General features: G+C 41.4%; 2 protein-coding genes across 2 annotated transcripts in view; both read left to right on the plus strand.

The window, feature by feature from the left end:
* The window catches only part of LOC141055825 (uncharacterized), a 210,816-nt gene that overhangs the window by 22,266 nt on the left and 163,163 nt on the right, over positions 1-25,387 (plus strand). The gene's annotated exons all lie outside the window — the stretch shown is intronic.
* Positions 17,334-21,537, plus strand: LOC141055801 (uncharacterized). Its single transcript, XM_073552514.1, has 6 exons — positions 17,334-17,471; positions 17,601-17,780; positions 17,854-17,977; positions 18,061-18,158; positions 18,357-18,447; positions 19,183-21,537. The coding sequence occupies exons 1-6, from the start codon at positions 17,394-17,396 to the stop codon at positions 21,111-21,113; spliced, it is 2,502 nt and encodes an 833-aa protein (XP_073408615.1). The 5' UTR covers positions 17,334-17,393; the 3' UTR covers positions 21,114-21,537.

The raw sequence follows: 25,387 nt of genomic DNA on the forward strand, positions 1-25,387 counted from the left end.
AGGTTGTTTTGATAGAAGCCTTCAGCTTGTCTGCATTGTTGGGTCTGATGTCTCTCATCTTCCTCTTGACAATACCCCATAGATTCTCTATGGGGTTAAGGTCAGGTGAATTTGCTGGCCAATCAAGCACAGTGATACTGTTGTTTTTAAACCAGGTATTGGTACTTTTGGCAGTGTGGACAGGTGCCAAGTCCGGCTGGAGAATGAAATTTCCAAAAATCTTGTCAGCTGAGGGACGCATGAAGTGCTCTAAAATTTCCTGGTAGACGGCTACGGCTGCTCTAACTTTGGTCTTGATTAAAGGGAATCTGTCACCCTTTTTTTGGACTATCAGCTGCCGGCATTGACATTAGGGGCTTATCTACAGCACTCTGTAATGCTGTAGATAAGCCCCCGATGTAGCCTGAAAGATAAGAAAAACACGTTAGATTATACTCACCGGAGGGGGCGGTCCGGTCCGATGGGTGACGCGGTCCGGTCCGGCGCCTCCCATCTTAATACGATGCCGTCCTCTTCTTCCCTTCCTGTAGTGGCTCCGGTGCAGGTGCACTGCTCTGCCCTGTTGAGGGCCCTGTTGAAGGCAGAGCAGAGTCCTGCAGTGCGCAGGCGTCGGGAGAGGTCTGGCGCCTGTGCACTGCAGTAAAAAAAAATAAACAGGAAAAAAAATTGCGCTTTTTCATCATGCCGCAAATGGCTGTGGAGTCAAAAAATGGACCAACTCCTAAAATAAATAATAAATTGGTACAGTAGTTCAATGCAATATGTGATGTACATTTTTTCATAAGAATTTGGGAAAGTTATGAAATGTCCTATAAATGTCTGTTCTGTCTGTGATCTAAAAAAAATAGACTATAAGTTGAGATGAATCATGGTATACATGAGTTGTGTAGTGTAAGTCAGGTTGGCATACATGGCTTGTGTGGTGTACGTCAGGTTTGCTTATGTGAGCTGTGTAGTGTACGTCAGGTTAGCATAAGTGAGTTGTGTAGCGTACGTCAGGTTGGCATAAGTGAGTTGTGTAGCGTACGTCAGGTTGGCATATGTGAGTTGTTTGGTGTACGTCAGGTTGGCATACGTGAATTGTGCAAATCAGAAATTAATTTAGTAGTCCATGGATGTGTGGTTCAGTTTGAAGCATTCTTTTATACACAGGCCAGGTTTTTTGGGACAGGTGTTGCAGTGCCAAATGGTGTCGCATTGCCAAATGGTGTCCTTGCGTATCCCCCTTCTGTAACACACTTGGCACCTCTTTTGCGACCTTCCTTTCTTTGAAGTTTGAGTCACCTCGCCGGCGAAATGTTGGCCTGGTACAATACAAGTTCCAGACGTACTGGGGCCAACTCCTTCCTGACTGCCAAAGATTAGGGCCTTGATCTCTGAAGGTATGTACCAGTCTGGCCTGCGCATCGCGATAGCATGAAAGCGTTGTATGTTGCCATCTGTACAATGTGCACGGCCAATTTCTTTTACCACACCTTGTCTTTTCTCATGGCACTGTACGGCTGGAGGACTTGATCAGAGAGATCAACTTGCCCCATGTTCTTGTTGTATCCCAGTACACAGTTTTGTTTGTGGACCTGTGTAGAGGTACCTCATACAGTGGTGGGGGTGCTGCCATCGCCATGTATGGTGGTCAAGAAAAGGACATCCCTCTTGTACTTGGCCATCAGCATGTTGCTGCTACATTGGGCTCTGCTCTTTCCCTTTTAGAGCAGCTGCCCATGAGGCCTTTCTGATTGTTGCAGCCAGTACTGCAGGCTGTGGTAGCATGCGCAGAGAGGGACTTGAAGAATGGGATGCTGGTGTAAAAGTTTTCTTCATAGAGAGGATAACCTTGATCCAGCAGTCTCCGCTTGAAATGTAGTAAGGACTTATCCATGCACATGTCGATTTGGGGAACGTACACCTCAGCAAACATTTTGCTAAAGTGTTCAATGCCCGGCCGAACTTTGAAAATACTATCAAAGTTGGGGTAATCTTGACTGTGCATTATCGTAATGTTAAAATTTGTGAATGGCCTCAAAATATTTATTGGTCATTGCTATGCCAGACATCAACACAATTTCTATCCGCTCCTCATGTGTTAACCTCTGCAACATGTCAATGGCTGTAAACAAAGAGAAACGTGTAAATAACTCATGAAAGAATAACGTTACCTTAAATCCAAGCACACCATTGGGTTTTTTGTGAAATTCTCAATAAGCTTGATGTGTCACATGACCCTCTTCCCATTGGAAAGAATAAAGGTGGATCCAAAACGGCCGACTTCAAAATGGCCGTCATGCTCACCACCCATGAAAAGTTTTCCCCCTCCCATATACTAATGTGCCATAAACAGGAAGTTGATATCACCAACCATTCCCATTTTATTTAGGTGTATCCATATACATGGCCCACCCTGTACTTTACCTCTCTCACCAAGGATCTTCTCCCACGATTGCTCAGTTTGGCTGGACGGACAGGTCTAGGAAGACTTCTGGTGGTCCCGAACTTCTTCCATTTAAGGATTATGGAGGCCACTGTGCTCTTAGGAACCATGAGTACTGCAGAAATTCTTTTGTAACCTTGGCCAGATCTGTGCCTTGCCACAATTCTGTCTCTGAGCTCCTTGGCGAGTTCATTTGACCTCATTTGGTCTGGCATGCACTGTGAGCTGTGAGGTCTTATATAGACAGGTGTGTGCCTTTACAAGTCAAGTCCTATCAGTTTAATTAAACACAGCTGGACTCAAATGAAGGAGTAGAACCATCTCGGACAGCATGTGACTTAAATATGAGTGTCTGAGCAAAGGGTCTGAATACTTATGACCATGTGATATTTTGGTTTTTCTTTTTTAATAAATTTGCAAAAATTTCTACATTTCTATGTGTTTTCAGTCAACATGGGGTGCAGAGTGAGAAAAAAATGAACTTTTTTAAATTTACCAAATGGCTGCAATGAAACAAAGAGTGAAAAATTTAAAGGGGTCTGAATACTTTCCGTACCCACTGTAACTTTGTATCAGCCACAATGAGGTTTACAAAATCCTCAGAGAAAAAGACTTTGAAAAAAGTCTCTTTCTGTGAGGCCAGTTGTGTCAAATTGGATTCCGGATAGCCCCCAAAATCAGAAATCTGTGGCTCATAATCTTCAGGTGATGAGGTCCATACGGGGTCAGTAACAATGGACGCTGGTTCATTTTCTGTCCTGGGGCATCTGTGTGGCAGTTCGGTATCACTTGAGGAGGAGGATGAAAAATATAGGAAAGTGGAATCCTCTCCCTCACGATCGGTGTCGGAGGCAAAGAAAGCTGAATGGCATTGAATACCGCATTTGGGACAAGCGGGACATTTTTTTCTCATATGTAGTGTTTGTGTGTGTGTGTACCAAATTTTATTCAGGTGTGTGTGTGTTTTGGTGTAAACTTTTTCTATTTAGAAAAACACTATAAAAATTTGTTAAAATATAGAAAAAGTGCACAGACATGATCTAACCACACAGTGACTGTCATATACTTCTCATTCTAGCTATGGACGTGCACAGGGTGGTTACTGTGTCATTCTGTTACGCTGCATTGGGCCTTGGGGTGCAATAGACTTTTTCAAGCCTGTGCCATCACTTCTGCTGCTGCTGATGAAGAAAGAAGATGCTCATGATCCTTCCCTAATCTTTCCTAATCCACCTCAATCCCCCTCTCACCCCATTCCCCTCCTTTTAACCCTTTTTTCTTCTCTCCCCACTCCCATCCCTTTGCTGCCAAGCGCTGATTAGGACATGATGTCTCATTTTTTTCTTTTTCGTGTGCCCCTCAGCCGCTGAGCTTTGATCAGTGACACAAATTACTGATCGGCACTTGGGCTGGCTTTTTTACGGGACTTTTTTTTTGCCTCTGTCTATTTTCTCTTCCATTTACCCACTTTGCACCACTTCCATGTGTATGTCCTTCTACCTCCGAATCCCTGATCAGATGCACATCACTGATTATCTACCTTGCTTGTTTTTGGCAAGGACTATTTTTTTTGTCTTTTTTTTTTTATCCCCTTTTTGCACCACATCCATGCATGTGTCCTGCAGCCGTCAAGTGCTGACCACTGACACAAGTCAGTGATCAGCCTCTGCTGTTTTTTTTTTTTTCCCAAAATTTAGGTTAGTTGATAGGACTAGATTAAGGACAGTAAAAATATACTGTAGTAATTGGCATCTACTACAGTATTTTTTTCTGAATATAGTCAGGGTTAGATTCACATTGTCACAAAACCGCCCTTCATAATTTTTTTAAATGGAAACTTGTAGACGAAGTAGAAATTAAGACGACTTAGGGCATTGTCCTTCACATGGAGTTAGTGAAGAAGTCAGAACTTCAGCAATATTGGCGTGTCGATATTTTGCACAACACTCCAGTGTTCCGCATGACTATGACCCGTAAACGATTTGAGGGAATCTAGAAATTTTAGCATTACAACAATAATGCACAATGTCCTCCCCAAGATTACCCCAACTTTGACCGTCTTTTCAAAGTTCGGCCGTTCATTGCTCACTTAAGCAACAAGTTTGCTGATGTGTCATTTCACTAAAGGGATATCTTCGTGGATGACTCCCTATTACATTTCAAGGGGAGGCTCTAATACCGACAATACTTGCCTGGTAAGAGGAACAGATACGGAAATAAACTCTAAAAGCTGTGCGAGGGTACACCCACTGTTTTAAGGTTTATAACGGGAAAGACACCCGGATTGAACCCCCTGAATGCCCCCCTTTCCTGGCAGTGAGTGGGAAAATTGTGTGGGATTTGATGCACCCATTGCTGGATCTAGGTTATCTTCTCTATGAAGAAAACTTTTATAGCAGCATCCCATTCTTCAAGTCCATCTCTGCGCGTGCTATTGCAGCCTACTGTACTGTCCGCAAAAATCAGAGAGGACTCCCTAAGATGCTAATTGGGCAGCTGCTCTGAAATTGAGAAAGCAAAGATCAATGTATCAACAACATGCTGGTGGGTAAGTACAAGGACAAGAGGCATGTCCTTTTCTTGACCAAGATACATCGTGATGGCAGCACCCCCACCACTGTACGAGGCACCTCTACATAGGTCACCAAAGAAAACTGTGTTCTAGGGTACCACAAAAGCATGGGGAGAGCTAATCTCTCTGATCAAGTCCTCCAACTCTACAGTGACAAGAGAAAATATGCTACTGCGCAAGCTCTGCTGGTGGTGCCATTTTGTTGGAGGAAAAAAAAAATGTGCAGCAAAATGGATGTGGCATTTGTGCAGTAGCATCTATCAGCAAGAGATACATACTGTCACATCGCTGTCAGACTCAGGGCCTGCTGTTCCGGCTTCGGCCACTAGGAGGGGCCGGACTGGCACGTCGCCGCCAGACTCGGGGCCTACTGGTCCGGCTTCGGCCACTAGGAGGCGCCGGACTGACATGTCGCCGCCAGACTCGGGGCCTGCTGTTCCGGTCTCGGCCACTAGGAGGCTCCGGACCGTCGCGTCGCCGTCGGACTCGGGGACGGCTGTTCCTGCCTCGGCCACTGGGAGGCGCCGTGGTTCGCCCCTGGGAAGAGAAGAGGCTCCTGCGCAGGCATCTGGTGGGCGCAGGCTCCGCCCCTCTGTCAGTCATGTAGGGCTTGCTGCATCACCATCTGGCCTGGTCCTGGGGGCGGTCCTAATTACATCATCAGTCCGGGAACCTGTGAGGGATGACCCTGATCCCTCAAATACCTTGGGACTGGTCTTGCAAGCCGCTGGATATATTCTTGGTTCCCCTGTGTGCTACTGTGTGAATTGCTATAGTTAACTCTGACCTCAGCCTGGATTTCTGACCATTCTATTGCCTGCCGTTTTTGTACCTCTGCCTCTCCCGATTTTTTGACGCTGACCTTTCGCTTGGATTCCTGACCCTTCTGCTGCCTGCTGATTCTGTACCTTTGCTGCCCTTCTGGTTTTACTGACCTTGGCCCGGACTTTTGACACTTCTGCCTGCTGATTTTGCACCTCTGCTGCCCTCTGGCCTCCGACTCCTGCCTCCTGACCACGATTACGGGTTTTAGTTTTCACCCCTTGGCGGCCTTCCTGCTCTGGTCCACTGCTCCACCAGACAGCTACCCCCTGGGCCTTGCTACAATTCCAGATCCCTGTATAGGGGTTAAGGGTCTCGGGGTGCTGTTCCTACTGCAGCCCAGATTCGCAGACGGCCATCACATTATATCCGGTCCAAAAAACTGCTTTTTGTATATATGTCCATCATATATAAAAGCAGTCTCCTGAATTTTTTTTCCCTTCTCCTGCCTGAGCTGATTTCTTGACCTAACACCTGCTTCAGTGCACAGCCTGAAGGAACACCCCCATCTTCCTATACCAGCATGCTGCAGCCTGGAGACTTCAAGGGAAATGCTGAGCGTCAGAAATCCACATTCCTGGGACATCGGTCTCTGGGCAGCTCTGGTCGTGCTGGCCCAGAGGCTCAGGTATTGCCCACAAATGCGGCTAAACTTTTGTTACCCGTCTCTCTCTCGTTTTCTAAGAAAGCTCTGTGTGTGAAGGCTTATGTGGATTGTGGTTATGCAGGCAACTTCATGGATTTTTTGCTTTCAAAGAATCTTGGTGTACCTTTCCTAAGGCTTAATGCCCCTATTCAAACCACTGCGATTAATGGTACATCTATTGTCCAGGATGGAGTGGAATTTGTTACTACAGGAATTGCTATGTCAGTGGGGGCATTACACACAGAACATATATCATTTTTTGTTATTCACAATTTATCACATGCAGTTGTTTTAGGTATGCCATGGCTGTGCCAGCATAATCCTGTTATTGACTGGCACCTAGGGGATATCGTGCGCTGGAGTCCACGGTGTCAGAATCACTGTATGTCGCTGTCAGTGAACCAAATTAAAATTAAAACACCCTTTATACCATATGCATTCAGAGACTATGAGGATGTCTTTTCCATAGTGGAGTCTGAGAAATTACCTCCTCATAGAGAGTATGACTGTCCTATAGACTTAGTCCCAGGTGCCCGCCTCCCTAAGGGGAGAATATTTAATCTCTCTGAAAAATGAAGAGGAGCAGCATCCAATCCAGGTGAAAAAATATATAGAAATTTATTGAGCCATGAAAAGATGCGATGTTTCGACCATCAGATGGTCTTTTTCAAGCATACAAAACAGCAAATAAGGCGGTCTTATATAGATCACAATAGCCAATCAGCATTAAAGAACCGCCCATATTAAAATAAATCGCAATGAAATATAAAAAAAGCATACAAATGTACAAACAAATGAAAATCAATACAATGTGCACATAACCATTAAAATCTAATACAGAAATGGTGCAGATATATCAACATATAAAGAAAATAAACAAAGGTAAATCAACCCACATTCCTGTGGCAGCCAATCAGAGGTCAGCATCCCCATGTATCCCAGCAACCCTCTACCAATGGGCCACAAGCATATAAACAACCTCATATCAGATAAATCTGGCTAATTACTAAATCCCTTTGAAACTGGCGCCAAATCCGACAGCCTATTAGATTTATCAACACATTACCTCACATTCCCAGAAGTCTCAGCGTCACTGCTCAGTGTCTCACATCCGTCCGCTGGATTTACCAAAGAATGCCAGTCTGTTGTTAAACACAACAATCACCGCACAGAAGCAACATCTCGCGGTACAGCGTCACATATATCACGCGCAATAGCGCGCAGCGTAGTCCCTCAACTCTAGCAGGCAATCACGTGATCAGTCACCAGCCCCGACTCTCACAGTACAAAATCCCACATATCGCGCTTGCGCACTAGCGTAAAAAGTGGTAACCATTGAAGCCCTAGGTAAATAAACAACGATCACATGACCGGTCAGATGACTGCAACTATATTAACCCCTATTATCCAAAGCGCGGTCACATGATGAGGTCACATGACCGCAGCTTCAAAACAAAACCAGCAGCATTAATGTAATTTATATTGTTAGAACACCAACTCCATGGTAGTCACATATAGTCGTCATAATGACGATTGACCTACTGTACATGGGCAAATAAGATAATATAACCAGTACACTAATGGCTTCAAAACAGCCTATATCCACCAAAAGGGCAATTAAAAAACTAATCACGTGGGCCCAACTATAAGGTCCAAACAGGGGCAAAGGACTGACAATCTAAAAAGGCATCCCAGGAAATGTGACAATAGGCACTCTTTTCAGACCCAAATACACCTGACAGGAAAATAACTTTATTATCATACACAAGAAGGAGACAAGAGGGCATGGGGATTGAAAAATACAAATTCACATAAATAAACATAATCAACAAAATTTCAGGACCATTCAGTCCCCATGTCCTCCGGTCACTTCATAGCACCATATCTGCAAAAAAACAGAAAAAACATATAATTAAAACCAATCAAAAGGTATTAAATACTGAAAAAATGATGTTATCAAGACTAATGTGGGCTACTTGGTGCAAATCTGTAAATTATAATCAAGATTCAAACCCTGCGGTTGAAGAGTCCCTAAGGTCGAGATCCATCTCAATTGATTTCTTTTCAACAATGTAGTCCTATTGCCCCCGTGTCTCAACAATGGGACCCCATCAATCACCCTAAACCGTAACTGATTCACAGAATGTCTACTTTCAATAAAATGCTTCGGTATTGGAAGTTCCAAAAGTTGTGTTCTAATTGTACTCTTGTGTTAACTAATCCGTGCCCTAATTTCCATAGTAGTCTCACCTACATACATCAATCCACAAGGGCAGGTGATTACATAGATAACAAAACTGGAGGTGCATGTGAATCGTTTCTTAATCAAAAATTTCTGTCCAGTGTGTGGGTGAAAGAAACTATCGCACTTAATCATATTCCCACAGCAGGCACATCCAAGGCACGGAAAATTGCCAACACTCAAGGGGCCCAATGTTAGTTGTCGCAAAATTTTACAAGGCCCCACATCCGCTTTTACAAGTTTAACTTTTAAATTCCGTCCACGTCTGTATGAAGCAATAGGTCTGGTGGAATGCTCAGGGACCTCAGGTAGCCCCTTTCTTAGTAAATCCCAGTGTTTATTCAAAATTCCATTGATTTTATCACTAATAGGGCAAAAAGTAGATACAAATGGTACCCGTCTCTCAATCGCTCTATCCTGTTTCCGACAAATTTCACCAGACGTCAAAGTCATGGCCCTTTCTTTAAAACATTTAACCTGTCTCACTGGATAGCCCCTGACATGTGCTTGTCTGATTTTACTTCAGAGAGATTGTTTTTGGCTCTATCTGATAATGCATTTGGAATCTATGTTTTCTGGCCTGGCGGCCGCGACCAATCAGCGACAGGCGCAGCTTACCGTTACAAACAGCTGCGCCTGTCGCTGATTGGTTGCGGCCTGGCGGCCGCGACCACTCAGCAGCCCACGGTTTCGGTTACAGACAGACACGATAAGGCGTTTATATATATATATAATATAGATTGTTTTCCACCTGTAGTTTATAAGGGTCATTTAGGGCGAGTCTGGGACAGCCGCCGCGGAGTGGGGGCGCCAAATCTTATGTTTTAGGGTGCCAACCTCCACTGTCAGGAAGGGATAGCAGGCTAGTGTACGGCTATCGTAGGTTATTATTGTATAGAGTTTGTAATTGTGTTATTGCACTAGGGGGGTGTTTTTTACCTCAATTTATTAAAGTTTCATGTTTTTAAAGGGATTATATGATTGCACTTTTGATATTTCTTCCCTGGTCCTGTGGACATTTTTTTGAAGAACCTGCCTAATGTGAATCCTCTCTTAGGTTGAAACCTACATTTATATTTATAAGTAGGATTCTGCTGTAATTATAAATGCCTGAGGCTGAGGGTGGAGTGCTCAGTTAGAAATCCTATGTATACAAATATCAAAAGACTTATCGTCACTTCCTAAACAGAAAACAAACATGTACAGGTGAATACTAAGAGTATCCATATATAAACAACAAATAAAGAAGCACTCTAGTGCTATTTCGTGCAATCATCGCTTTAAGTCGGCAGCATTTATCCAATATCCTATTTTATTTTCCAACCTCCTTTTATTTTTTCGGATAATGGAAGGATTACAAGTTTAGTAACAAGTTTTTATGTGTTCAATTTAATTTACAAAACCTAGTTTTTGGCTAACAAATCAGTTTTGAAATGACTTTGAGGGGCCTAGATCTTAGAAAATTGCACTTTTCATACTATAAAAAACAGATTCAGGAAAACACAAAATGGAATTCAAGTGTAATAGGAAACAAACGGACCTTCAAACTATTTTCCAGCAACCCTTTATATAAGGTTGCACACTACAATTTGGGCTTATGGCAGGGCTTAGAAGGGAAGGAGCGTCATTTATCTATTGGAACGCAGAACTTACTGGAATAGTTTGCGGGCACACTTTGTGGTCAGAGTTCAAAAGATAGCACCAATCTGGTTTGTGGTAACTATCTACTTCATTTTCCAGATCCCAAGGATTTCCTTGCCCTTCACCATTTAATTTACACAGGAATCCCTAGGCTGAGGACACGGGGTTAACTGCTGTTCAGTTGTGCGAGATGGCAAAAAAAGAATAGTCAAGCTGGGTCACAACCAGGAGGGCAGAGAAAATACACAATCAGAAAAATCAAAAGTAGTTGGTAAACAGGCTGTGGGGTCACAACAGGAACCAAATGCACAAGCCAGGAGCTGAGCATAGAGGACTAAATCGGAGGAGAACAAGGCTGTATCTGGCATCTTCCAGCAATGTGATTCAAGATTTAGTAGGGTGTTGTGCTTTCAAATTGGCTTAAGCAGTGATCTTATTATTTCAGCTAGATAGCACACACAACCATCCTGCCAGACTGGATGGTACTACTGGTCCCAGGTACCCTAATCTTGGTGGCCTGTGCTGCCCAGAGCTTCTTGTTCTAATGTTTCCTCCATCACCAGTGCTGCTGCAGAATGAATAAGGTGGTGCCTGTTGACAGAAACAGACATCGCAGGAGCAAATCCCAGAGATGTGACCCATCATAATGCAGTAGCCATAATGTGACAGAATGGCATAAAACCAGAGCAGGGAAAAAAAGAAAAACAGAAAGTGACTGCATTTTGAAAACTATGATCTTCAGCAAATTCATCAGTAGTGACAATTTTGACTACTCAGGCACTTTCCGGAAATTAGCAGTGGATATTGGAGAGTGATAATTGTAAGAAAATGAATGTTCTTATCGGGAGAGTTGGAAGAGCCGGACAAAATTGCAGACAATTCTTCTCGAAGCTGAGGTTGAAGTTTATTGGAGATGCACGGCAAAACAGATACAGAATAACAGAGGAGTTGGAATATGCGAGCAAAAACAGGAATTCAGACAGGCAGAGATTTGCTAGGAGGTCTAGCAGTGATAAGGCTCTGTGCCCTGGCCATGGTGAGGCACAGTGGCATGATGGCGATGGAATGGCCACAAGCAACAGTAACAGGAGCTTCTTATACATTATGAGAACAAAGAAAGCTGCATTTTGCCGCAGAGGGCATTAAGATTATAATTTTAAGGCGTTTACATGGTAATTCTAGAGAAACGTGCTTTAGAACAGAGAATATAATGACATAATACAAAGATATTAATTAAAATTTCTCCAAGCAACACTAAAACCCATAAGTCATTGGTATCTATGGCTACTGTCCTAAAATCTTATCACTGCTTTCAGACTTGATCCATAAATTCATGCATTTGACATTTTAATGATTCTTCTCTATCTCCAACAATATCAGATAAACACACATTGACCATATATTTGGTGACCCTATTCCCCTATTGATCCAATCTTCCTCTATGCACATCTACTGAAGTTGGTAAGAGACGTGATCTCATTTTTCATCCTCCATTTAGTACATTTTATTAGCTCTTTTGTAAAAGTTGAATCTTCTCTAACTTTCAACAAAATGGCTGCTAGAGACAACATGGCTGCTCAGTATATTATGGCTGACCATTCTCTTACGATAATTGCAAATATGCCATTTTTATTGCCCAACACATAGGGCCCAGATTGTTCTCCAGGAGATACACAGAAATTTAAGTGGGTTCTTCTCACTACAGCAATGCAAAGTAAATGGATGCTAAATGTGGTTTGGGCACACTGCAAGGCTTAGAAGCAAGGGGGAGATTTGACTTTGACTTGCAGGATTGGTTTATGGAAGCCATGTTGCATTTCAAGAGCCTTTGAGCCACTAATAATCTGTTTTTCCGTTGAAAAAAAAATGATGGAACTGTGTGAGGGCTTGTTTTTTTGTGGGATGAGTAGAAGTATTCACTGGTATTATTTTCTCCTAGTAACATTGTTAGTGGCTTTTTATTCCATATTTGGGAGGCAGAATGAAAAACAAAAAACAATTGAACACCACACTTTACTTGTTTGTCCTATCAGGTTTTCTAGTAGACAGTGAGCTGTCATTGTGTTGGTGAGTAACTAAATGTTTCTACATAACTTGCCATTTTTATGGCAATTTTAAGTAGAAATTACAAGGATATTTTATTAAAAAATAATTGTTTTTATTCTTGGCAGATGATGATGACGGGAGATCAGAGGGACAGCTGACATCTTCAATTTTTAAATCAGAGGATCTTGAGATCCCACAGGATACAATTGAAGTGACTGCCATTTCTTCAGCTACACCATCATCCCTTCACAGCAAAGAGCTGTCATCTGAGCCTTTGAAACAGGTCCTAACTTCTGATTCATTACGGACTACTAAAAAGAAAAAAGTCACAAAACAGGCATTAAAAAATAAACTGCAAATAAAAAGCCCTTTTCACATTCAGAATACGGAAAAAGTTTTCCCCTCGAAACAAAAAAAAAAAATTTAAATTGACACAGGGGAGAATAGATATTGTTGTTTCAAGTGTGGGAAATATTTTAACTATAAATCAAATCTTATTAGGCATGAAAGAATTCATACTTTAGAGAAGCCACATTCATGTTTAGAATGTGGAAAATATTTTGTACAGAGATGGTGTCTTGTTAGATACCAGAGATATCACACAGGGGAGAAGCCATGTTCATGTTCAGAATGTGGGAAATGTTTTGGATGTAAATCACAATTTGTTAAACATCAAAGAATTCATAAAAGGGATAAGGAATATTCATGTTCAGAATGTGGGAAATATTTGAACTGGAAATCTATTCTTGTTTGTCGCCAGAGAATACACACAGGTGAGAAGACTTTTTTTAAAGCTCAGTATGTGGAAAATGTTTTTCACATAAATCATCTCTCGTTATACAGTTGTGGCCAAAAGTATTGACACCCCTGCAATTCTGTCAGATAATACTCAGTTTCTTCCTGAAAATGATTGCAAACACAAATTCTTTGGTATTATTATCTTCATTTAATTTGTCTTAAATGAAAAAACACAAAAGAGAATGAAGCAAAAAGCAAAACATTGATCATTTCACACAAAACTCCAAAAATGGGCCAGACAAAAGTATTGGCACCCTCAGCCTAATACTTGGTTGCACAACCTTTAGCCAAAATAACTGCGACCAACCGCTTCCGGTAACCATCAATGAGTTTCTTACAATGCTCTGCTGGAATTTTAGACCATTCTTCTTTGGCAAACTGCTCCAGGTCCCTGATAGGGTGCCTTTTCCAAACTGCCATTTTTAGATCTCTCCACAGGTGTTCTATGGGATTATGGGATTCAGGTCTGGACTCCTTGCTGGCCACCTTAGAAGTCTCCAGTGCTTTCTCTCAAACCATTTTCTAGTGCTTTTTGAAGTGTGTTTTAGGTCATTGTCCTGCTGGAAGACTCATGACCTCTGAGGGAGACCCAGCTTTCTCACACTGGGCCCTACATTATGCTGCAAAATGTGTTGGTAGTCTTCAGACTTCATAATGCCATGCACACGGTCAAGCAGTCCAGTGCCAGAGGCAGCAAAGCAACCCTAAAACATCAGGGAACCTCCGCCATGTTTGACTGTAGGGACCGTGTTCTTTTCTTTGAATGCCTCTTTTTTTTCTCCTGTAAACTCTACGTTGATGCCTTTGCCCAAAAAGTTCTACTTTTGTCTCATCTGACCAGAGAACATTCTTCCAAAACGTTTTATGCTTTTTCAGGTAAGTTTTGGCAAACTCCAGCCTGGCTTTTTTATGTCTCGGGGTAAGAAGTGGTGTCTTCCTGGGTCACCTACCATACAGTCCCTTTTCATTCAGACGCCGACGGATAGTACGGGATGACACTGTTGTACCATCGGACTGCAGGGCATCTTGAACTTGTTTGGATGTTAGTTGAGGTTCTTTATCCAACATCCGCACAATCTTGCGTTGAAATCTCTTGTCAATTTTTATTTTCCGTCCACATCTAGGGAGGTTAGCCACAGTGCCATGGGCTTTAAACTTCTTGATGACACTGCGCATGGTAGAGACAGGAAACATTCAGGTCTTTGGAGATGGACTTGTAGCCTTGAGATTGCTCATGCTTCCTCACAATTTGGTTTCTCAAGTCCTTAAACAGTTCTTTGGTCTTCTTTATTTTCTCCATTCTCAATGTGGTACACACAAGGACACAGGAAAGAGGTTGAGTAAACTTTAATCCATGTCAACTGGCTGCAAGTGTGATTTAGTTATTGCCAACACCTGTTAGGTGCCACAGGTAAGTTACAGGTGCTGTTAATTACACAAATTAGAGAAGCATCACATGATTTTTCGAACAGTGCCAATACTTTTGTCCACCCTCCTTTTTATGTTTGGTGTGGAACTATATCCAATTTGGCTTTAGGGCAATTCACTTTTGTGTTTTTTCATTTAAGACAAATTAAATGAAGATAATAATACCAAAGAATTTGTGTTTGCAATCATTTTCAGGAAGAAACTGAGTATTATCTGACAGAATTGCGGGGGTGTCAATACTTTTGGCCACAACTGTACATCAAAGAATTCAAACGGGAGAAGCCATTATCATACCTAGAATGTGAGAAATGATTTACTGGAAAATCATATTTTTTGACCATAAAAAATAGCTCTCATATGGAGAAACTAGATATTTTATTGGCAGCTAGTTAAAAAAAAAAAAAAAATAAACGAGAAAGGGAAAAAATCTTGCTAATAAGTAATTTCCTCGTATAGTCCAGAAGCAGCTTCCTGTGATGGAGAAAAACGCTGAGACAGTGTCTTTCCCGATCACTGAGAGAACTGCTCTCTCTCCTCCAGCTCCATACTGATCTATGTGATCGGTGCAAAGCAGGAGAGGAAGCTGCTGAAAAGAGAAAGGACGTCTTGAGAGAGAAGTTGAAGGACCTTCCACCCATCTATCTTCAGGACCGTTCACATCATTGGATCAATCACATAACCTGGAAGGAACTGCAAAATGGGCTAATGTACATACAATTTGTGTGTGTATGTAAACGTGCATATGTAGCAGGGCTGTGTGTATGTAAATGTGCTCATTAGTGCGATCATACAACATGCAAACCTCTGATTGCACAAGTGATACACTGTACTAAGGAACAAAAAAAGAGAGAAGCCAGCGCTGCTTGTGGTTAGAACGCATAACATGAGGTGCATATGCACATATTAACATCTTGTTGCATATTGGTTTGTGGTTGACCACCACTGTTGCCGTGCGCGCTGGGTTGTGTTCGCCATTTTTTGCTGTGTTCATTGTGATGGATCTAGGCTGCTGTGCACACACACAGCAGCCCCGCCCTGCCCCAGGCTTTATTTAATTTGTGCACCTGTGTCTGAGCCTGTATCGCCCTTCATCTGTGTTTGCTGGTCAGGCAATGTGTGGAGGTCAAACCTGAGATGTCTATGTTCAGACCTGGTTGGCCTTTATCTGCACTTGCTTCATCTGGCTGCACGGGAGTGATCCAGATATGCCTCAGGTACGGATTGCATTTGATATGGTCTTGCTTTTAAAATATCTAGAAGGCCGTAATGGCACAGTGAATAATAAAAATGTAGAGTAGGACCCCCCACATGAGATTGCCTTGGCGCGGTGGGGTGGCTCAATTTATTGATCAATATTTTGCCAAATGTCTCATTTTGAATACAGTTAGATGTTAATATGTGCATTGCACTTCATGTTATGCGTTCTAACCACAGCAGCGCTGGCTTCTCTCTTTTTTTGTTACTGTACTAAGGAAGTGCAATGTATCATCCCTGCTGGTTAATGTAATACTCTTGGCCCCATAAACCTGAGATAACTGTTGGTCGATTGATCATTCAGCTGTCTACCTCTCCCTACTCCCCCATAAACACTTTCCTGTGATCTCTAGAAAAATGTTTAACATTTAACATAAAAGATGCACCATGTGTCTCACACTTCTTGTATGGTGTTTCACAAGATTTGTTGGTGCCAATTGTCTTTTGCAATATTTTAACACTTGTTTTTTCTGGTATTTTTATCGTAATTTAGTGAAAATTAAGGAGGATTTCCTAGAAGAACAGGTCATATCCAGAATAAAAAAAAAAAACCATGAAACACTGCATGTAGAATTTGGCGTCAGATATCTCCTGTCCGCTTTGTTCATAGAAAGCAGCTTTTATAAAAGCCTCAGTCTTCTGTGTGTGAATCAGATTTGATATCTAACATTACAGAAGATTACAGACCAGGGAATTCGGGAATCATTCCTACAGGCGGACGGTGGTGATGTAGTCAGTGATGGACTCTGGCTAAATATGTTTATAGACAACTTTTAGAACATGAAGATGTCGTCCTCATCATGAAGTAGTTATTCCTCCTGTCACGTGTAATGAATATCTCCTGCAGTATTGCTAATGCCGATTCCAGTGTCAGTAAATGAGACGAGAATTAGCGTTATGGGAGATGAGTCTATGAGAAATGTATTCAGCTGCCGACTCCGAGGAAGAAACTGCTTGTTGTATGTGTGGTCTAAAATGTATAGGATTTATTAGTAGAGTTGAGCGACTTTAGTCGGATCGGGTTTCATGAAACAAAATTTGTTTCAGATGAAACTGGTCCGACTAGGGTAAAAAAAGTCGGAGTTTCATCCGAAACCCGACCCCAATGCAAGTCAATGGGAAATAAAAGTCGGCATTGAGCGGATGACATTCATCCACTCAATGCCGACTTTTATTTCCCATTGACTTGCATTGGGGTCGGGTTTCGGATGAAACTCCGACTTTTTTTACCCTAGTCGGACCAGTTTCATCTGAAACAAATTTTGTTTCATGAAACCCGATCCGACTAAAGTCGCTCAACTCTATTTATTAGTAGATGTAAAGAAAAAAAAGTAAATTCTGCAAAATGATAAATCTCCTCCATCGGTTTCCCTTATTTCCCTTAATTGTATTATTATGCAGAATTCTTAATGATGTTACGTTGTGTCATCTTCTTTCCATTTAGGTCCCTACAATATTGTGTCCTCTGAGTGGAGATTGTCTATGTAAGAGAATTTTCCTGATTTACCCGTCATGGATGAATATGGACAAAGACAAGATGGCGGAGAGGATATTACACCTCTCCCTAGAGATCCTCTTCCGGCTTACTGGAGAGGTGAGAGATTCTGCTGACGTCACATTACATCATTCTTATCTATGGGAATAACAGATGGACAGAACTGGAGAGGTGAGGACTCTGGAAACGTCTGTAGTGAGATTTATTAATGTGTCTCTCCATAACCAGGATTACACAGTAGTGAAGAAGACCTCTAGTGAGCGCTGTCAGGACCCTGTGTCTGAGGGATGGGGAAGACCCCTGAGCACAATCACAGGGCCTTCACCTCACCCCCTGATACATGAGGACATCAATGACCAGAAGATCCTAGAACTCGCCTACAAGATGATTGAGCTGCTGACTGGAGAGGTGACACTGCTGGGACATTATACAGTAGCGCTATGAAGGGATCGGGGGATGACGGTATCATTGTATGTGTCAGGTTCCTATAAGGTGTCAGGATGTCGCCGTTTATTTCTCCATGGAAGAGTGGGAGTATTTAGAAGGACACAAAGATCAGTACAAGGACGTCATGATAGAAGTTCCCCAACCCATCATATCAGCAGGTAATAGACAAGGCTAAATTCACATGGCCTATAATTATCTGTATGTAAAGAATGAATTCAGTTCCTGTATGTGTTTCCTCTAGTTTTATCCAGTAAGAGGACAACACCAGAGAGATGTCCCTGTCCTCTTCTTCCACAGGACTGTAAACAAGAAGATCCCAATGTTCCTCAGGATGATCAGGTAGATGGAGAGAAGGTGGCATGAGAACTCCCCTATGATGTGTAGACGGCTGTGAAGGTCTTGTGCTCAGTCTTGTTTTATCCTCCAGTATTATATGTTTTATACTTGTGTAATGAGAACAGTGGAGATGGCAGGATTAGAGCTGATCATAGATGTGACTTCTCCATCTGTCTGTGACTTGTACAGTATTTGTTTCAGGGTGAAGATCTGACCCATATTAATACTACAGAGATGTATGTGAAGGGTGATGAGCGGTGGAAAGAGGAGATTCCTACAGATAACCGCCCAGGTGAGTTATAACTACTAAATACAGATTCACAAATCCTTCTCTGTCTTCAGCTTTCACTGGATGTATCACAATCATGTGATCACCATTCTACTATTAGACCCCTGCATGTCCCCTTAGGCACTTTATGGAAATTAGCAGTCAGTGGAGGTTGGAGAGGGAAAATTGCAAATATGCAATTTTATTGCCCAACACATAGTGCTCAGATTGTGCGCCAGGAGACACACACACTGTAAGTGGGTTATTCTCTCTACAGCAATGCCAAATACTTGGATGCTAAATGTGGTTTGGGCACACTGCAAGGCTCAGAAGTGAGGAGAAGATTTGACTTTGGGAGAGCAAATATCGCTGGATTGGTTTATGGAAAACATGTTGCTTTTCAAGAGCCTTTCAGAAACTAATAATGTGGAAACCTGTTTTTCCATTGACAGATGATGAACCTGAGTGGGGGCTTGTGTTTGTGGGATGAGTAGAAGTGTTTATTGATATTTTCACCTGCATAACATTATTTGGCTGCTTTTTATTCCATATTTCGGAGGCAGAATAAACAAACAGTTGAACACCACGCTCCACTGGTTCATTATATGAGGTTTTCTATAAGACTTTGAACTGTCTTGGTGGATAATTCAATTTTTCTACATAACTTGCCATTTTTATAGAAATCTTAAGTAGAAATCTTAAAAGCCATACATTTCAATGATATGTTATTAAAAAAATAATTGGTTTTATTCTTGGCAGGTGATGGTGACAGGAGATCAGAGAGACAGCTGACATCTTCGATTTTTAAATCAGATGATCTTGAGATCCCACAGGATACAATTGAAGTGAATGCAATTTCTCCAGATATAACATCATCCATTCACAGCAAAGATTTTTCATCTGAGCCTTTGAAACAGGTCCTAACTTCCGATTCATTACTGACTACTAAAAAGAAAAAAAGTCACAAAAGCGGCATTAAAAAACAAACTGCTCCTATAGCAAAGAAGCCATTTTTACATTCAGAATATGGAAAAAGTTCTCCCCTCAAATCGTCTTTTGTTAAAAAATTTTGTTTAAAAATTGACGCAAGGGAGAATAGATATGGTTGTTACCAGTGTGGGAAATATTTTAACCATAAATCAAATCTTGTTAGGCATGAGAGAATTCATACCGGGGAGAAGCCATATTCATGTTCAGAATGTGGAAAATGTTTTGTACAGAGATCACATCTTGTTAGGCACCAGCGATATCACGCAGGGGAGAAGCCATATTCATGTTCAGAATGTGGGAAATGTTTTAACTGGAAATTGAGTCTTGTTCGCCACCAAAGAATACACACAGAGAGGAAGCCTTTTTCATGTTCAGAATGTGGAAAATGTTTTGTACGGAAATCACATCTTGTTCGTCACCAGAGAATACACACAGGGAAGAAGCCTTTTTCATGTTCAGAATGTGGAAAATGTTTTGTAGAGAAATCATCTCTTTTTATACACCAGAGAAGTCACACAGGTGAGAAGTCATATTTATGTTCTGAATGTGGGAAATGTTTTGCACATAAATCTTCTCTTGTTAGACATCAAAGTATTCACACAGTGGAGAAGCCGTATTCATGTCCAGAATGTGGAAAATGTTTTGTACAGAAAGCATCTCTTGATATACACCAGAGAAGTCACACAGGTGAGAAGTCATATTTATGTTCTGAATGTGGGAAATGTTTTGCACATAAATCATCCCTTGTTAGACATCAAAGCATTCACTCAGGGGAGAAGCCATATTCATGTCTAGAGTGTGGGAAATGTTTTTCACATATATCAGCTCTTGCTACGCATCAAAGAATTCATAAAAGGGATAAGGCATATTCATGTTCAGAATGCGGGAAATATTTTAACTGTAAATCAACTCTTGTCATTCACCAGAGAATACACACAGGGGAGAAGCCATATTCATGTTCAGAATGTGGAAAATGTTTTGCACATAAATCATCTCTTGTTACACACCAGAGAAGTCACCAAGGGGTAAAGTCATATGTATGTCTTCAGTGTGGAAAATGTTTTACACATAAATCATCTCTTGTTATACACCAAAGAAGTCACACAGGGGAGAGGCCATATTCATGTACAGAATGTGGAAAATGTTTTGTACATAAATCGCAACTTGTTGTACACCAGAGATATCACACAGGGGAGAAGCTTTATTCATGTTCAGAATGTGGGAAATGTTTTGTAAATAATTCGCTTCTTGTTTTACACCAGCAATACCACACAGGGAAGAAGCCTTTTTCTTGTTCAGAATGTGGAAAATGTTTTGTGTTCAAATCCGCTCTTGTTGCCCACCAGAGAACTCACACAGGGGAGAAGCCATATTCATGTTCAGAATGTGAAAAATGTTTTATACAGAAATCAAAGCTTACTAATCATCAGAGAACTCACACAGGAGAGAAATTATATTCATGTTCAGAATGTGGGAAATATTTTAACTGGAAATCTAATTTTGTTAGTCACCAGAGAATTCACACAGGGGAAAGGCCTTTTTCATGTTCAGAATGTGGGAAAAGTTTTACAAATAAAGCAAATCTTAGGTCACACCAGAGAACTCACACAAGGGAGAAGCGTTTTTCATGTTCAGAATGTGGGGCATGTTTTAACTGGAAATCACACCTTGTTAGACATTGCAGAATTCATACAGGGTAAAAGCATTTTTCATGTTCAGAATGTGTGAAATATTTTAGCCTAAAATGTTACCTTCTTAAAGGGAAGATGTTAGCAGAATTGTGCTGCGTATCCTATAGACATTGTCAGATTTAAATGATACCTGGGTTGATGAAATTTGTCTTGTGGCTGTTGTTTAATCGTTATTTGTAGTTTTCAGTTAACTCTGCTTACATATGCATCTGTATGGCTTATGACAGGTCACTGATCCCTCAGTGACCTGCCCCCTATTTTACAAACTGAATATAATATGTTTTGAAAAAAAAAAATCACATTCAGCAGGCAGGTGGCGGTAATGGCAGCGCCTGTGCTGCAGCTTGATTGCATCTATAATATGCATTTAATTATTTTATTTGCTGATTTATAAATTTATTCAGAAAAAAAAATCTCTCTCTTTCAAAATGGTGCTGGCCGCGACTGCGCGGTAGCATCAATCGGAGATCCAATAGATGCTACTGCACAGGAGCCGCTGGCGCCATCTTGGTGGAGACATTTTTTTTTCCTCTAGCAAAATGTCACCTAGGAGAAACTTTGATTTATTGACAATTAGTTAAAAAAATACAAATAGCAGACACTCGTATAATTAAATGAGAAAGGGAATAAATCGTGCTAATAAGCAAGTTCCTCTTATAGTGAGGACGCAACTGCCTGTGATGGAGGAGAATGCTGAAAGAGTATTCTTCCTGATCATTGAGAGAACTGCTCTCGCTCTCTCCTCCAGCCCCACACTGATCTATGTGATCAGTGCAGAGGAGAGGAAGCTGCTGAAAAGAGGTAGCACCTCTTGAGTGAGCAGTTCATAGTAAACCATAGTTTTGAGAGAGTTAAAGGACCTTCCACCCATCCAGCTCCGGGACTGGTCAGATCATGGGAACAATCACAAAACCTGGAAAGAACTGCAAAATGCGCTAATGTATAAACAATTTGTGGGTATGTAAATGTGCATATGTAGCAGAGCTGTGTTTATATAAATGTGCATAGGTAGCAGATGTCACTGGTTTACCATGACAGAGAGGAGAAGGAAGACCACATTGCATCTGATTTCTTTTACACCTGCACTAATTAGAAGCACTTCACCTTCGTATTAAATGGTGTAAATTTCTTTTAGCAGTAGAGGGGTTAATCTGCTCAGTTGAGAGCTCCTGGACAATTTCCTTCATTAAAGCTCTCAGCTGTGCATTGTTAGCCACTCCCATGTCCTACATAAACTGGACCCTGGCAAACACTCATTGTCAGAGTAGCTTTTGCTGCATGGCTGGAAGTTGTTGGTCGTTATTATTGGAGAAGGCTTTGGTGGATTAATCTGAGACTGTTTCTAGGTTTGGAGTGTATGATGATACCCTTTCTTCTCCTTCTTTAATTTAACCCCATCCTCCACTCCCCGGTGCATTCCTCTGTTGTCTGCGTGAGTATATTTGTATGGTTGGTATTTTCTGTTATCCCTGTTCATATTACCTTGTTAGTCTGGTTGGTGTATTACAGTACACTACTACTCCCCTCTTCCCTGGGTGGGGGAGGGGTACAGACTGAGGGCGGATTCAGGAGCTAAGGTAAGGTATGTGGCCCTGGCATCTTAACCATCAGTAGTAATACAGGGAACAGGGTGAGCTAAGGCGCCCCTACCAGTAGGAACAAGGAAGGAGTCCCTCTATCCCATAACTTCTGACAACATACTCATGACAGCAGAGCTGTGTGTTTGTGTACTGTCCAGCTTTGTTGTTTAGAATCATAGAATCATAGAATCGTAGAGTTGGAAGGGACCTCCTGGGCCATCTGGTCCAACCCCCTGCTCAAAGCAGGATTCGCTAAATCATCCCAGTCAGATGTCTGTCCAGCCTCTGTTTGAAGACTTCCATTGAAGGAGAAATCACCACTTCTCGTGGCAGCCTGTTCCACTCATTGATCACTCTAACTGTCAAAAAGTTTTTTCTAATATCTAATCTGTGTCTCTTCCCATTCAGTTTCATCCCATTGCTTCTAGTCTTTCCTTGTGCAAATGAGAATAAAGTTGATCCTTCTACAATGTGACAGCCCTTTAGATATTTGTAGACAGCTATTAAGTCTCCTCTCAGTCTTCTCTTTTGCAAACTAAACATTCCCAAATCCTGCAACCTTTCCTCATAAGACAGGGTTTGCAGACCGGTCACCATTCTGGTCGCTCTTTTCTGAACTTGCTCCAGTTTGTTGATGTCTTTTTTAAAATGTGGTGCCCAAAACTGGACACAATATTCTAGATGAGGTCTGACCAAAGAGGAGTAGAGGGAAATAATGACTTCACGTGATCTAGACTGTATGCTTCTGTTAATACATCCTAGAATTGCATTTGCCTTTTTTGCTGCTGCATCACACTGTTGACTCATATTCAGTCTGTGATCTATTAGTATACCCAAGTCTTTTTCACATGTGCTGTCACTTAGCCCTATTCCTCCCATTCTATATATGCTTTTTTCATTTTTATTGCCCAGATGTAGTACTTTGCATTTCTCCCTGTTAAAAACCATTCTGTTAGTTGCTGCCCATTTCTCCAGTTTATTTAAATCTTTTTGAATCCTCTCTCTCTCTTCTCTAGTATTAGCTATCCCTCCTAGCTTTGTGTCATCAGCAAATTTAATCAGTTTACCCTCAATTCCTTCATCTAAATCGTTGATAAAGATGTTGAACAATACAGGGCCCAGGACAGAGCCCTGTGGTACCCCACTTGAGACATTCTTCCAACTGGATGTGCAGCCATTTACGACCACTCTTTGGGTCCGATCACTAAGCCAGTTATGAATCCACCTAACAGTTGCCTTGTCCATTCCATACTTAGTCATTTTTTCAATAAGGATTGTATGAGAGACTTTGTCAAATGCTTTGCTGAAGTCAAGATATACTATATCTACAGCATTTCCTTGATCCACCCAATCAGTGATACCGTCATAGAAGGAAATTAAGTTAGTCTGACATGACTTATTAGTTAGAAACCCATGCTGACTGTTTAATCACTTCATTCTTATCCAGGTATTGACATACATGTTGTTTAATAATTTGTTCAAAGATCTTTCCTGGTATAGAAGTCAGACTCACCGGCCTATAGTTGCCTGGGTCCACCTTCTTCCCCTTTTTGAAGATAGGAACAACATTAGCTCTTCTCCAGTCTTCTGGCACTTCTCCTGTTCTCCAAGAATTTTCAAAGATTATGGAGAGGGGTTCAAAAATTTCTTCTGCTATCTCCTTCAGTACTCTGGGGTGTAATTCATCTGGACCTGGAGACTTGAATTCATTTAGGTTAGCTAAGTGTTTCCTCACTATCTTTCTGTTTATAGATATCCTGGATTCTTCTATTCCCTTAATAGGACAGTGAATAACAGTTGATGTTGCATTTCCTTTCTGAGAGAAAACAGATGCAAAATAGGAATTTAAAAGTTCAGCCTTCTCAACATCCTGTCTTACCATTTCATCATTTTCATCCTGTAAAAATCCTATAGCATCTTTGACTTTTCTTTTACTTTTGACATATCCCCAAAATCCTTTATTATTGCTTTTGACATCTCTTGCAAGCCTCAGTTCATTTTCAGCTTTAGATAATCTGATTTGTGCCCTGCAGGTTCTGCAGACAGCATTATATTCTTCTTTAGATATGCCTCCCTCTTTCCATTTTATAAACATTTTTTTCTTCCTTTTTAGCATGTGCTTAAGTTCTGTGTTCATCCATCCTGGTTTCCTTAAATGCTTCCTATTCTTCCCTCTTTTCGGAATTGTTAACAACTGTGCTTTGAGAATTTCATTTTTCAAGATTTCCCATCCTTCCTGGACATTTTTGTCTTTAAGGATATCCAGCCATTGGATCCCTCCAATTCTCTTTCTGAATCCCTTAAAATCTGCCTTTCTGAAATCTAACCTTGACGTCTGAGTCTTCACAGGTCTTCCACCTCTAGTTATCCAAAATTCTAAAATAGCATGGTCGCTACCTCCTAGGGTCCCAGCCACTTTTACCTCCTCAACCATTTCCTCCCTGTTTATAAGGATTAGATCCAAGGTAGCAGTTCCCCTTGTTTTCTCCCTTACCTTTTGGAAGATAAAGTTGTCAGCAAGAGAGGATAAGAATTTCCTTGACCTGTTAGTTTTGCCTGAGAGAGATTCCCAACAAATGTCTGGATAGTTGAAATCTCCCATGACAACTATGTCATATTTTTTGGAGAACTTGGCCATCTGATGCATAAAGAGTTCATCTATATCTTCGGCTTGCACAGGCGGCCTGTAGTAAATGCCTACAA

This window comes from Dendrobates tinctorius, unplaced genomic scaffold, assembly GCF_039654945.1.
Source record: "Dendrobates tinctorius isolate UK_male_01 unplaced genomic scaffold, ASM3965494v1 ptg000192l, whole genome shotgun sequence".
Classification (NCBI taxonomy): Eukaryota; Metazoa; Chordata; class Amphibia; order Anura; family Dendrobatidae; genus Dendrobates; species Dendrobates tinctorius.